At 37.0% G+C, this 13617-nt stretch overlaps 1 protein-coding gene across 2 annotated transcripts in view; it reads left to right on the forward strand.

Annotated features, from left to right (window-relative positions):
* Window positions 1-13617, forward strand: part of UPF2 (UPF2 regulator of nonsense mediated mRNA decay) — a 93718-nt gene that overhangs the window by 32179 nt on the left and 47922 nt on the right. For both annotated transcript variants that reach the window (XM_036842881.1, XM_036842882.1), the window contains exon 9: window positions 9858-9966. In XM_036842881.1, coding sequence (XP_036698776.1) covers window positions 9858-9966 — 109 coding nt within the window. The remainder of the gene's footprint in view (window positions 1-9857; window positions 9967-13617) is intronic.

The raw sequence follows: 13617 nt of genomic DNA on the forward strand, positions 1-13617 counted from the left end.
TATGTAACCTGGTATTTACAATGCCCTTTCTCATCTAGCCCCTTTTCAGCTTCTTCAGTCGTCATTCTAGCCACTCTTCTTGGAAAATCATGATCTGTAATGATTTCTTGAATACCCTTTGTTCTCTGCTTCCAAGCCTCTGCTTTCTGCTCTATCTGGGATATCCTGTATTTTTCCACTGGAAAATCTCCAGTCTTGAACTCTTAGCATAAGAGTTATCTTCTCTGAACAACCATCTTTATTTCCCTTACGTATATATAGGTGCTCTTTAATAGACTTTCGACTTAATGTCTTCATACATACAAAGAATTCGGCACATTACATTAGGCATATTGGGTCAGTGTTGGTTTGTGCCTGTATCCCTATGAAACTGTAAAAATATGGGCCCTTTAAAAGAGGACTAGATCTTTTCATTTTGAACATCTACAACATCAAGTGTAGTGTTTGATACACAGTAAGGGCTTGAAAATATTTGATGAATTAATATTGGTCATATGCAAATTTAAAATTTTATTTAAAAAAATAGTAATGCACTCACAGGACTCAAAACACTGAAGTATAAAACATGGTGCTGAAAAATATCTTTCCTATCCTTGTCTCCCCATCTACCCAATTCCTACTCCTCCCAGTAGGAAACCACTGTCTTGATTCTTGTATCCTTCCAAAGTTGCTTTTGCATGTGCAAGAACATGCAAACATTCTTATATTTCCTGCTTTTTTACACAAGGGCAACTTATTATACCTATTGTTCTGAACTTTACTGTTTTCACTTAACAGTATATCTTGGAAATCTTTTCATGTCAATACATAAAGATTTCTCTTGTTCTTTTTAAAGCTGCAGTGTTTCTTTTTATGAATGTACTGTATTTAACCACTTTGGACTTCCAGTCTTTGCCATTACAAACAATCCTGTAGTTGTATAATACCTTTCCTTTCTTCTTCCTCCTCTGCATTATGTTAGCTAGTGGTTTATTCATTTTAGTTTTTTTCACACACACACACACACAAAACCCAGCCTCTAGATTATCTATGTATTTATTCTACTGTTTTACTGTTTTCTTACTCATTATTTTTGGATTTTATCTTTATTTTCTTCTTTTTTGGTTTCTTTCATTCATTTTGTTCCTTTTTTTGGCATTTAATATTATATATTGCTGTCCTCTGACCCTGGTTTTAGCTGTATCTCTTAGTTCTGACATGTGGTGATTTCTATTTTTATGTTTTCTGGAAATTCTCCAATTTCAGTTTGTTATTCCATTGTTACCTAAGGAGATATTTGAGAGAGTTTTGAAATTTCCAGGTAGTGGGACTTTTTTGTTTTGTTTTCTGGCTTGGTTAATAATTCATATTTTTATTGCACTGTGATTAGAGAATACTGTGTTACTTTTGCTTTATGGAATTTTTTGAAATTTTCTTGCGGCCTTTTATATAGTCAGTTTTCATGAACATTCCACAAACATTTTTGGAAAAAGGGGCGCCTCTCTCTTTGTGTGGCATCTCCCTCCCCTCCCCCCAAAGGACATGGATCCTAGTGAATGTCTTTATTCTCCTCTATGGCCAGGATTCCCTCCTTTATCCGTTTAGCCCCTCCAGCCTGAGCCGACTATAAAAACCAGAATGAATCATTTAATAGTTACTTGAGTGCCTATGACTGTGAGGACCCAAAGGTTTTATATGTGTGTGTATGTGGTAGAGAATTTAAGCTGTCTTACCTAGTTTGTATAGTTTGGTTTAGGAAGCACTAAACTCGATAACTCTTAAGGTTTTTACAGTTCTTTTCTTTAAAAAAAGCAGAAAACAAAAAAAACAAGCTTTATTGGAATATAATTCACATAACCATACAGTTCACCCATTTGAAGTATACAGTTCAGTGTTTTAAATATATTCAACTATCACAACAATAAAATTTTAAAACATTTTTGTCCCCCTAAAAGAAACCTTATATCTATTAGCAGGCAGTTCCATTCCCTCCCTGCCCACTCTCTCCCCTATCCTAAGAAACCACTAATCTACTTTCAGTCTCTATGGATTTACCTATTCTGGTATTTCCTATAAATGAAATCATAAAATATGTGGCCTTTTGTGCCTGACTTCTTTCGCTTAGTAGGTTTTCAAGATTGATCCAAATCATAGCATGTATTAAAATTTCCTTTTTTAAGGCTGAATAATATTTCATTGTATGGATATATACCACATTTTGTTTACCCATTTGTCAGTTGACGGACATTTGAGTTGTTTCCACTTTTTAGCTATTATGAATATGCTATTGTGACTCTTTGGGTACAAGTTTTTGTGTGGTCTATGTTTTCAGTTCTCTTGGGCATATACCTATGAGTGGAATTGCTGTGTTTTAGGGTAACTATGTTTAACATTTTTAGTAAGCACTAAACTGTTTTTCACAGTGGCTGCATTTTACATTCCCAACAGCAGTGTATGAAGGTTCCAGTTTCTCCATATCCTTACCAACACTTGTTATTGTCCCCATTTTGATTATAGCCATCTTAGTGTGTAGTGGAATCTTACCTCATTGTGGTTTTGATTTGCATTTCTCTAATGGCTAATTATTTTGAGCATTTTTTCATGTGCTCATTGGCCATTTGTATGTCTTCTTTGGAAAACTGTTCAAATCCTTTACCTCCTTTTAAGTTGTTTTATTTGTCTTTTTATTATTGTTGTATGAGTTCTTTATATATACTTTTTTTTTTTTAATTTTATTTATTTATTTATTTTTGGCTGCGTTGGGTCTTCGTTTCTGTGCGAGGGCTTTCTCTAGTTGTGGCAAGCGGGAGCCACTCTTCATCGCGGTGCGCGGGCCTCTCACTATCGCAGCCTCTCCTGTTGGGGAGCACAGACTCCAGACGCACAGGCTCAGTAGTTGTGGCTCACGGGACTAGTTGCTCCGCGGCGTGTGGGATCTTCCCAGACCAGGGCTCGAACCCATGTCCCCTGCATTAGCAGGCAGATTCTCAACCACTGCGCCACCAGGGAAGCCCTCTTTATATATACTTTGTACACGTCTCTTATCAGATATAATTTGCAGATGGTTTCTTTCATTCTGTGAGTTGTCTTTCACTTTCTTGGTATCATTTGCAGCACAAAAGTTTTAAAAATTGATTTATTCCATCTTTACAGTTCTTAAATAACTGATGTGAATCACTGTTTTAACTTTCAGTTGTGTTCTTCCTTCATTAAATACATAGTTAAAAAAAAAATCTCAAAAGGCTGGCATTATATCTCTTAGCCTGTTAATTTGAAGGAATCCACAGAAAAGAAATCTACTAGAAACCTCCTTAATTATATATTTATATATCATCCTACAGTTAATTTGTAGTATAACTGTCCACACATATAATTGAAATTTCACATAAAGTGCTTACATCTTTTAAAAAAATTTTATTGAAGTATAGTTGATTTACAATGTTAATTTCTGCTGTACAGCAAAGTGACTCAGTTATACATGTATATATTCTTTTTCATATTTTCCATTCTGGTTTATCACAGGATATTGATATTTCCCTGTGCTATACAGTAGGGCCTTGTTGTTTATCCATCCCATATATACTAGTTTGCATCTGCTAATCCCAAGTTCCCAACCCTTCCCTCCCCCACCTGACCTCACCTTTGGCAACCACAGGTCTGTCCTCTGTGTCTGTGAGCCTGTTTGTGTTTTGTTTCATAGATGTATTCATTTGTGTTGTATTTTAGATTCCACATATGATATCATATGGTATTTGTCTTTCTCTGTCTGACTTACTTCGCTTAGTATGATAATCTCTAGGTCCATCCATGTTGCTGCAAATGGCCGAGTAGTATTCCACTGTATATATGTACCACATCTTCTTTATCCATTCATCTGTCCATGGACATTTAGGTTGTTTCCATGTCTTGGCTATTGTACAAGCTGCTATGAACATAGGGATGCATGTATCTTTTCAAATTATAGTTTTGTCTGGGTGTATGCCCAGCAGTGGGATTGCTGGATCATATGACATAAAGTGCTTACATCTTAAGTATATGTGTATATCCACACCTAGATCAATATAGAGAACACTCCTAGCCCCTCCAGAGGTTCCCTCACCTAAGCAAACTTTCAGGTGTAAAGTCAGCCAGAATCAGGGAACGTACTTAAGCATCTCTTAGTTCCTTGTTTTGAATATAGATGGACCTGGTATTGGTTTTAGTGACTTTGAAGCCATATGGATTTTGCCATGTTTTAGCAGATGGATGTATGTTCAGAATCTCTTTACATTAATATAAACAGAATATTCTTCAAAGGTGAAGTGCTTCACTTAAGTCTTGGACAGCTTTTCCTGCTCCAGCTTTTAGGAGCGTTTGCTGGAGTTTTTGTGAGAGACTTTATAATTGGACCTCCCCTTGCTAAAAAATGAGAAACTGAGTTTTGGGAACTCTGTTAGCATGTTGTACCACTTGATGGCACTGTTGAATTGGGAACGTGAATGTTGTGGAAAAAATCATCGGAGCATTTGGTTGTCTATTTCAGAGTAAATGATCCCAATCTTTTATTATATTTTCTCTTTTTTAAATCATCATCTGCTTTGGTGTTTCCTATGAAGAAAAACCTTTGTATTCTTTAATTGAACAGTAACAGTGTTCTTTCACATTAATTTTTTTCTAGACATTTTTGAACACAGAAATAATTAATAGCTTTCAACAGTTAAATTCTTTAGATTTTAAAGAGACAGAAAAAAGCTGGACTTTTTTTTTTGAAAGCTGATTGATTACAAAATAAAAGCCTTTAAGATTCCTTTTTTTGGGCTTCCCTGGTGGCGCAGTGGTTGAGAATCTGCCTGCCAACGCAGGGGACACGGGTTCGAGCCCTGGTCTGGGAAGATCCCACATGCCGCGGAGCGACTAAGCCCGTGAGCCGCAACTGCTGAGCCTGCGCGTCTGGAGCCTGTGCTCTGCGACGGTGAGAGGCCCGCGCACCGCGATGAAGAGTGGCCCCCGCTCGCCACAACTGGAGAAAGCCCTCGCACAGAAACGAAGACCCAACACAGCCAAAAATAAAATATAAATAAATAAATAAATTTATTAAAAAAAAAAAAAAAGATTCCTTTTTTTTCCCCCTCAGGAACAAAAGTATGTTATCCTGCTTTCCTGTTCTTACTTGTAGTTAGTAACTGGATGTTTACTTACTTGATGATCATTAACTGCTTGTAGGATACTTAAATGTGTGATTTAGGAGACCTTGAAAGTATAAGCAAGGTTTTATTATTATTTAAGAAAAAAACATTCTTTTTAAATGGTTCACTCATTAATTGTTGGTAAAAATAATTATCACTCTCTGAAGATTATAAAATTCAGTTTTCAAAGGAAGGATCTAAGTTTATTTTCTAGTTCACTTTTAGAAAAGTCAAATAAAATAAATTATATATCTAGCTTAAAATTTAACACAGAAATTTGCTTTTTATGTTGATTAAAGTGTTTTCTAACTTTCATGTGATTAACATAGCATTTAGCACTCCATTCCCTTTGGGCTTGCATTTGTAGGAAGGTGGAAAAGACAGAAACATACTTAAATAGGACTAACATTGAAAAAATATATAATTTCTTGTATTATTTGCATCATAGGGGATCTTATTTTGTGAAGTAAGGAATGAACATTCACAGAACTTGGAAGATTTAAGTGGGGCAGGATGACATTTAGTATCAACTATCCATTTAATTGTAAAAAGTATAGTGGAAAAAGGAATTTTAGGGATTTCTTAGTTTGAGAAGGATTTGGTGAGTTTATTAGTAGAGGATTCTGAGAAAATGGAATATCTGGCTTTACTTCCATATGACCAATTATGAAAGAAACAAAAACTAGGATTACTATCTACTTGGAAAGGCTTTTTTTAAAAAAATATTTATTTATTTTTGGCTGTGTTGGGTCTTCGTTTCTGTGCAAGGACTTTCTCCAGTTGCGGCGAGCAGGGGCCACTCTTCATCGCGGTGCGTGGGCCTCTCCCATTGCGGAGCACAGGCTCCAGACGCGCAGGCTCAGTAGTTGTGGCTCACGGGCCTAGCCGCTCCGCGGCATGTGGGATCTTCCCGGACCAGGGCTCGAACCCGTGTCCGCTGCATTGGCAGGCGGATTCCTAACCACTGCGCCACCAGGGAAGCCCTGGAAAGGCTTAATTAAAAGAATTAAGATCGTCTAGGGGATCCTTAAACTAATTTTAAAATTCCTGTTGAAGCTGAAAGTGTTGACCTGTGTTCTTAGTTTACTGATGTTACTCTGCATGGATAGCACAGGCTGCTTTACTTTAAAATGGGTGGCTCTATCCACCTTACTTTTGGGGCTGGGAAAAAGCTTTGAAGTATCACTAGATTGAGCCAATTGGAAGAATAAAAAAAATGAAGCAAAGTATAGGTGACTTGCCCAGGAAAAGAAGAAAAAAGGAAATGACATAGTTTGGTTAAAATTTTTTGCTTCTACATGTTATAATCTCAAATTTTATTGAAAAATACATTGAAAAAGACAATCAAGATTAATATTAATTTTGTAAACTCAGGAGCTAATTCTTAAAAAAAAAAATCCAGGTAGAGAACCATTTAGAAAATATAAAGAAAACATTAAAAAGTTTAAGAATAAGCCAGATGATATACTAGAAGTTTAAAAAAACCACTTGAAAACCTCAGTGAAACAAGTAATTTTTTTGGAAAAAATACACATTTTCAAAATTGATTCAATCAAGACAAAATTAAATAGACCAGTGATTATGGAAGAAAATGTAAAAAGTTATCAGAGTAATTTCTTTGCTGTATCGTTTTTTCCAGAGCATAGGAAGGAGAACTTCCCATTTCATAATATGAAGAAATAGGCAAAATCCTAACAAAAAAAAGAGCGAGGATGTTAAAAGTGTGGACCAGTCTCACTTTCTAATGTCGATATAAAAATTCTAAGTAAAACACTAACAAATTATATTTAATAGTATATTAAAAACAAACATCCAGCATGATCAAAGAGGATTGATCTTAGGAATGAAAAGCTACTTTAAACAGGAAACTTATTAATATATGTAACAGCAGTAGGGAAAATAAACTATATGATTATCCCATTGACTGCATAAAAGATATTTGATAGGGCTTCCCTGGTGGCGCAGTGGTTAAGAATCCGCCTGCCAATGCAGGGGACACGGATTCGAGCCCTGGTCCTGGAAGATCCCACATGCTGAGCAGCAGCTAAGCCCGTGTGCCACAACTACTGAGCCTGCGCTCTAGAGCCCGACAGCCACAACTACTGAAGCCTGCGTGCCTAGAGCCCGTGCACCACAACAAAGAGTAGCCCCCGCTCACTGCAACTAGGGGAAGCCCGTGCGCAGAAACAAAGACCCAACTCAGCCAAAAATAAATAAATAAATTAATTAATTTTAAAAAAAGATATTTGATAAACTAGTGCTTGTTTGATAAAATATAAAACTTGATCAAATTTAATATTATTCTTATAAAAATTGGATGATACTTCATTAATATGAAAAATATTTTAGAATAAAAGCTGACAGTATCTAAGAAATATCTATCAAGCACCTATGAACAAGTAAGTAAATTATATACGTTAGAAGGTGATAAACTCTATTTAAAAAAATAATAGTGCAGGGTAAGGGGCTAGGGGTGGGATGGATTTGCAGTTTCAATGGTGTATTCAGAATGGGTCTCATGGAGGGGGTGTCATTGGAACTAAGACTTGACCTTTGTGAGGGAGTAAGTGGCGGAGATATTTGGGGAAAGCGGACTCCAGCTACTGAGAAGAGCCAGTGCTGAGGCTCTGAGGATTCCTGGGGGTCTGGTGAGACTGGACAGAATAGTAGGAGATGAGGTCAGGTCAATTCATGAGGTCACAGAGTGCTGTTTGAGAGAATTAGAACCTGAGCCTCCCGACTCCCAATGCATTACTCTTTGTTATCCCATGACCTCAACTCTTGAGTCTTATTTTTCTGACCTGTAGTTGTGGCAGTTGGGAGGGGTAGAACCTGGGGCATAGGTTTAAAGTTCTATATTTGTAATTGATCATGAACTGAGAAAAAAAGTATTTGTTGCTAAAGTGGATATGGAAAAGCTAATGTTCCAACTAAAATATAATAATATATTAAAATATAATACTCTAACTAAAGTTTGAAAATTTAGAAAGTAAATTTGGTGTTAGTATGAATCCATCTATTATGCATGAAAATTACGTGTGCAGTTGCCCTAGGCTTTTTTTTTTTCCTGCACTAGCAGACGTTAGGAAAGTTATTACATATTTGTGAGAGTGTCTTACAGGATACCTCTTTTTTGTAACATCAGCAAGGAGTAATGTGACCCACATGTGTGCATTTTCTGTGTGACAGGAACTTAACCTTCAATTGATAAAACTTCTAAAATAATTTAAAGAAACATTTAAAATAAAGCTTAACACTAAATGTTTTGATTCAGCTCTTTACATAACGGACTGTACTTCTCATTTCTTTAAAGAAGGGTATAATGCATTTAAAATTTTTTGAGGTACTTTTACAGAGCCACCATATTCTTGACTTCTCTCAACCTCTGTAGTCTTATTTCTGAAATGGTGGTTATAATGTCTACCTGATGGGGTGGTTATTAGGATCAACAAGATAAATAATGGATATTGGATGCCTAGGACAGGGCCTGGCACATTGGTAAGAAGAAATACGTGATAAGTTTTAAAGGAAATTATAATGGTCAAAGAGGAATACAAAGTTTTTGAGGCTCCTTAGGCATGAATTTGAGCACTTTCCTCTCCTTGACTCCACCTTTCAAATTTATGTCCATTCTTCCTTCCTTCACTATGTCCCTTCTGAGTTTTCCAGGTCTAATTCTCAGCCTTTCATGGTAGGCAGAGTTTTCTCTGATGATCACACCATTTTCATGTTCTGTAGTATAGTGATATATTCAGGGATATGTAAGACTTGTAGAATTATTTGTCTGTTCTAAATGGCTTCGGGTTGTCGTAGTTTTTGAGCTCTTGCTTTGAATTTTTCTAGTTTTTTGCTTACTTCCTCCCTGTCAGCTCTCATTACTTGCTGCTGTCAGTGCAGCTGCTTTTATTAGTTCCTCACGGCTTCTCATCTTCAGAGTCTGGTCTGCTGAGTGTTGAATCATTGGATAATCAAGTTTTATAAAATAATGTCTGTGGCAGGAATGGAAAATAAATTTTTAGCTTGTGTGTTGATTCTGATTAGTAGTGGCTGCCTGGAGTGCTGGAATCTGGAGTTGCATCCAAATTTGATGAGAAAGTGCTCTGATGATGAAAGGGGACAGCAGCATGAGGAAATGCAGATTTGCGTTTACTGTCCTGAGTAAGAATCGAGAAGCCCCGTGTGAGAATCTGAGTGGGTTCTATAATGGGTAGAATAAGTTAGTGTGTGGGCTTTGTGATTTTTTTTTTTTTTGACTTCTTAGATACCCTTTTGGTTATTGGTTACCCTTTTACTTTACATTGAGGTTTTGAAATAACTTATCCATGGATAAATGAAGGAAATGATTTAAAAGGATTGTTTTATACTGTTTAAGTTATCTTTGTTTATTTACTCAGTAATTATGTGATTAAAACTTTAAGCCATGTTTTCTTTGCTTGGTATTTCATATTTTATCAAAATTGAGTACTTGATGAAAATTGCAGATGTGCAGTAAATGTACTGAATGGAAAATACCAGATTATTAATAAACTTTCACAAGGCAAATTGAATTTCCAAATACTTCCTTATGATGGCAATACATAGGCATGTCTGTATGATTATTATTAGTTTTTATAATCATTTAATGTGTGAATATATCTGAGAAAGTTTAAATTTTAAAATGAGTTATTTCTGGTATGCCTTTCCTTTTACACATATCACATATAACTTTTGCAGGTTGGATTTGCTACCATTTTATGCAAGATTGGTTGCTACATTGCATCCCTGCATGTCTGATGTAGCAGAGGATCTTTGTTCCATGCTGAGGGGGGATTTCAGATTTCATGTATGTATTTAAGCATTTATTTTGTAATATATATATATATATATATACACACTTATGAGTGAGGATTCTTTAGTTTAAAAATATTATTATTTTATTGGTAAGCACATTTTGAAACTTGATAGTGGTATAACAGTTCAGAATGTATGGACTTCTAAATTTTTAAAATGTAAATCTACTCAACAAAGCTTGAAATTGATAAATGCTATTCCAATTTGGAGATGAGCTCTTGCTGCTACCTTGTTTTCCCATTGTAGGTTCTGCACTTCTTGCTTTTGTAAAGTAAAAACATTCTCCAAGGTCAAGAGAGCCAGCAGGCCTCATTGGTGTTCCCAGAAGAAATGTAGGATTGGCCATGACAAATCAGGGCACACAGTGCCTGTAGGATGCCTATTTAGGTGTTGGGGGTCCAACGTTTGGGGCACACGAAGTTGCGTAAATGCTTTGATCTCAGTGAGTGCTGTCATAGACCATGTTTTTATTGATTCTTGCCTTAAGAATCTTTAGCTTGAAGAAAGATTCTTAATAGAGTGCCCATGAGTGGTTCTCCCAAACCCATGTTACCCCACCATCTTGTGGATACAGGCTTGAAAGGAGTAAAAGGATACCTTAGCGGTGACTGAAAGTGAACATTGATAGAATTTGAAAAGACATGAAACGCAAGTGTTCATGTATGCCCATGGAAAAATTGTGTTTGTAAAATTTAGCTTTATATGGCAAGTTGCTTGGAATGCAAATAAATGTTTGCTCTGCTCAATATGCATTTCATTGCACTAGCTATACACAAATCGGTAGTATGGCTGAGCAGCAGAACAGACATAATTCCTGAGGTCAGGAATCTCATGATGTAATTGGGAAGATAAGGCATAAATACTCATAAAAGCAAGAGTGAAATAAAAATTTAAACCCTAAATAAATTTGATATTATAAGGAAGTGCATGCTTAATTGCCAAATGAATTGTTGGAGAGTCAGTGCCTTGAGTCCAGAGAAAGCAAAAGTCTGTGTGAGGGGTGGAATGGCCTCTAAAGGCTTCTTGCCATGGGTGTTAATTTGTTAGTCTGAGATTTGTGGGTAAGATTTTTCTGGGCCAGCTTTTTTGTGTTTCAGACTTTCATAGATAATATTAATCAAGGACAGGTTTCTATGTCTAGAGAAGTTTGGAAACACTGAGATCCAGGAAGTTAAACCATTTTGCTTTTGTTTTATGGTAAGAATTCTCAAAGCTTTAATAGGGTAATGAGCACTGTGAGCCTTCTGGAAGGGGCTGAATATACAGTCACTCAAAAGACGCACTGTTTACATGCTGCTAGTTCGGGGGCAGATGCATCTGAAGTCATATTGTTGGTATTTTAATCCCATCATACAGATACAGACAAGACACTGTTTTACTAGCAGGCAGTATGACTGCATTGTATGAGTTACATGTGTACACCCCTCCACCAAAGCTACAGTCAAACAAAACATGAGTTGCTGGACCAAGCATAATTAGTGCTTTTGGTGAGAAACCTAAAATTAAGAAAATTCTGTTCATGTGTACTTCCCATCCCATCTTTGAAAATTGGGGTGAGAGTTGAGGGAATTGGCATTTTTGTTATTGTTGTAAGGTTTCATTACAACTAGAAGAGTATCAGGATTCCAGAGTATATTTGGGAACTGCTGTTCTCAGGGGAGAGAAGAGAGGGCACTTGATGTCATCGATCACCTCTGCTTCCTCCAGGGTCTAGCCTTTCCCACCCTCAAATCTGCAGACTTTGCCATTGACTTTTTATCAGGCAATAAATGTGCTCAACACTCTCCCATGCTTAAAATAAAAACAGGAAAACTTTCCTCAACTGCACCTCTCCTCCCATCCTCTTTCATTTCCTTCTTGTTTGATGTTGTAGAGTATACGTGTCTCTTGCACTTCTGACGTTTACCCTTTGTTTTACCATCATAGCGCCCTGGCAGAAACCACCAGTGTCCTCCTAATCACCTCATCCTAGTTGATGTCCCTGCAGATTCTGAATTGCTGGACTCCCCTGCCTTTTAGGAAACTCGTTCTGACTCTACCACATACTAGCATTGTAACTTTGGCCAAGTTACTTAAGTGCTCCATACCTCGATTTCCTGGCTTGTTAAGTGGGATAATTTGTATTTTAATAAATTTATTTATTTATTTATTTTTGGCTGCGTTGGGTCTTCGTTGCTGCGCGTGGGCTTTCTCTAGTTGCGGCGAGCGGGGGCTGCTCTTCGTTGCGGTGCGCGGGCTTCTCATTGCGGTGGCTTCTCGTTGTGGAGCACAGGCTCTAGGCGCGAGGGCTTCAGTAGTTGTGGCACGTGGCCTCAGTAGTTGTGGCTCGCGGGCTCTAGAGTGCAGGCTCAGTAGTTGTGGTGCATGGGCTTAGTTGCTCAGTGGCATGTGGGATCTTCCCGGACCAGGGCTCGAACTTGTGTCCCCTGCATTGGCAGGCGGATTCTTCTTCTTCACTGCACCACCAGGGAAGTCCCAATTTGTATCTTTTTAAATGTGATTGTTCTTACTGATTAAACAAGATAATTCATATAAAGCTCATCACACAGATGTCATTATAATAATAATTACCTCTTCTCTACCACCACTCTCTCCTGCTTCTCACTTATGACTGCTCTCCTCAATATCCTTTGCTCTTTTTTCCAGCTGAGTTTATATGTTGGTGTTCCTTCCCCAGACTTTCTTCCTTCACCCTCCTTTATGATGGAATACAGTTTACCTGGGGTTCAGGTGGCATCTATTTCCCAGCAGCCTCACGTATATATCTCTTGCCAGAACCTCTCTCCTGGTGCTTAATAAGTTCTCATGTACTTTTAGCTAAATACATCCATAAAACTCATTTTCTTCTCAAAAATGTCTTTATCCTTCACTTTCTTATACCAGCTTCTATATTCTCCCTATAAATTTGCAATATATTTTATCTAATCACTGAGGGAAGTACATCTACTTTCACCCCTCTGACATTCGGGAGCCAAATTTGCCAAATTCTATTGATATATCTGCTAAAACACCTCCTCAAGGCTAGCGTCTCTCCTTCATTCCCAGTGCTGCTGTCTTTCACTCTCTGTAGCTTGAATTAGGAGAATAGCTGTTTCACCAAGTTTCCCATCTCTGGCTTCTATCCAGCTCCAACATATTGTCACAATTGATCCTATTTGTCCCGTGCTTAAGAACCTCACCTGAGAAATAACGCTGGTTAGCAAAACAGTATGAAATCTCACCTGGTAGAGAAATTCTAGTTAAAGCAACGGATTTGCTAATTTGACTAACAGGTTAGTGAAGGTAATAACAATGAGAAACCATCACATATACTTGAGATTGGAATTTGGAGAAGGAATTTGGCAGCATGTTTCAAGATCCTTAGAGGCATTCATACAGTGGACAACTCTGGGAATCTGTCCCAAGTAAACAATTCTAAGTACCCCAGAAAGCTTTATTCACATCATGAATTGTAATAAGGAAAAAAAGGAAACTAATCTAGAAGTCCAACAATGGATTAAGAAAATGGTCATATAATCATAATGCTGAAATGATACAGAACCATTGAAAGTCTTGTTTACCAAAAAGTTTTCAAATCATAGAGAAAGTGCTTTTTTTTTTTAAACATTTTTATTGGAGTATAATTGCTTTACAGTGGTATGTT

This window comes from Balaenoptera musculus, chromosome 2 (assembly GCF_009873245.2).
Source record: "Balaenoptera musculus isolate JJ_BM4_2016_0621 chromosome 2, mBalMus1.pri.v3, whole genome shotgun sequence".
NCBI lineage: Eukaryota > Metazoa > Chordata > Mammalia > Artiodactyla > Balaenopteridae > Balaenoptera > Balaenoptera musculus.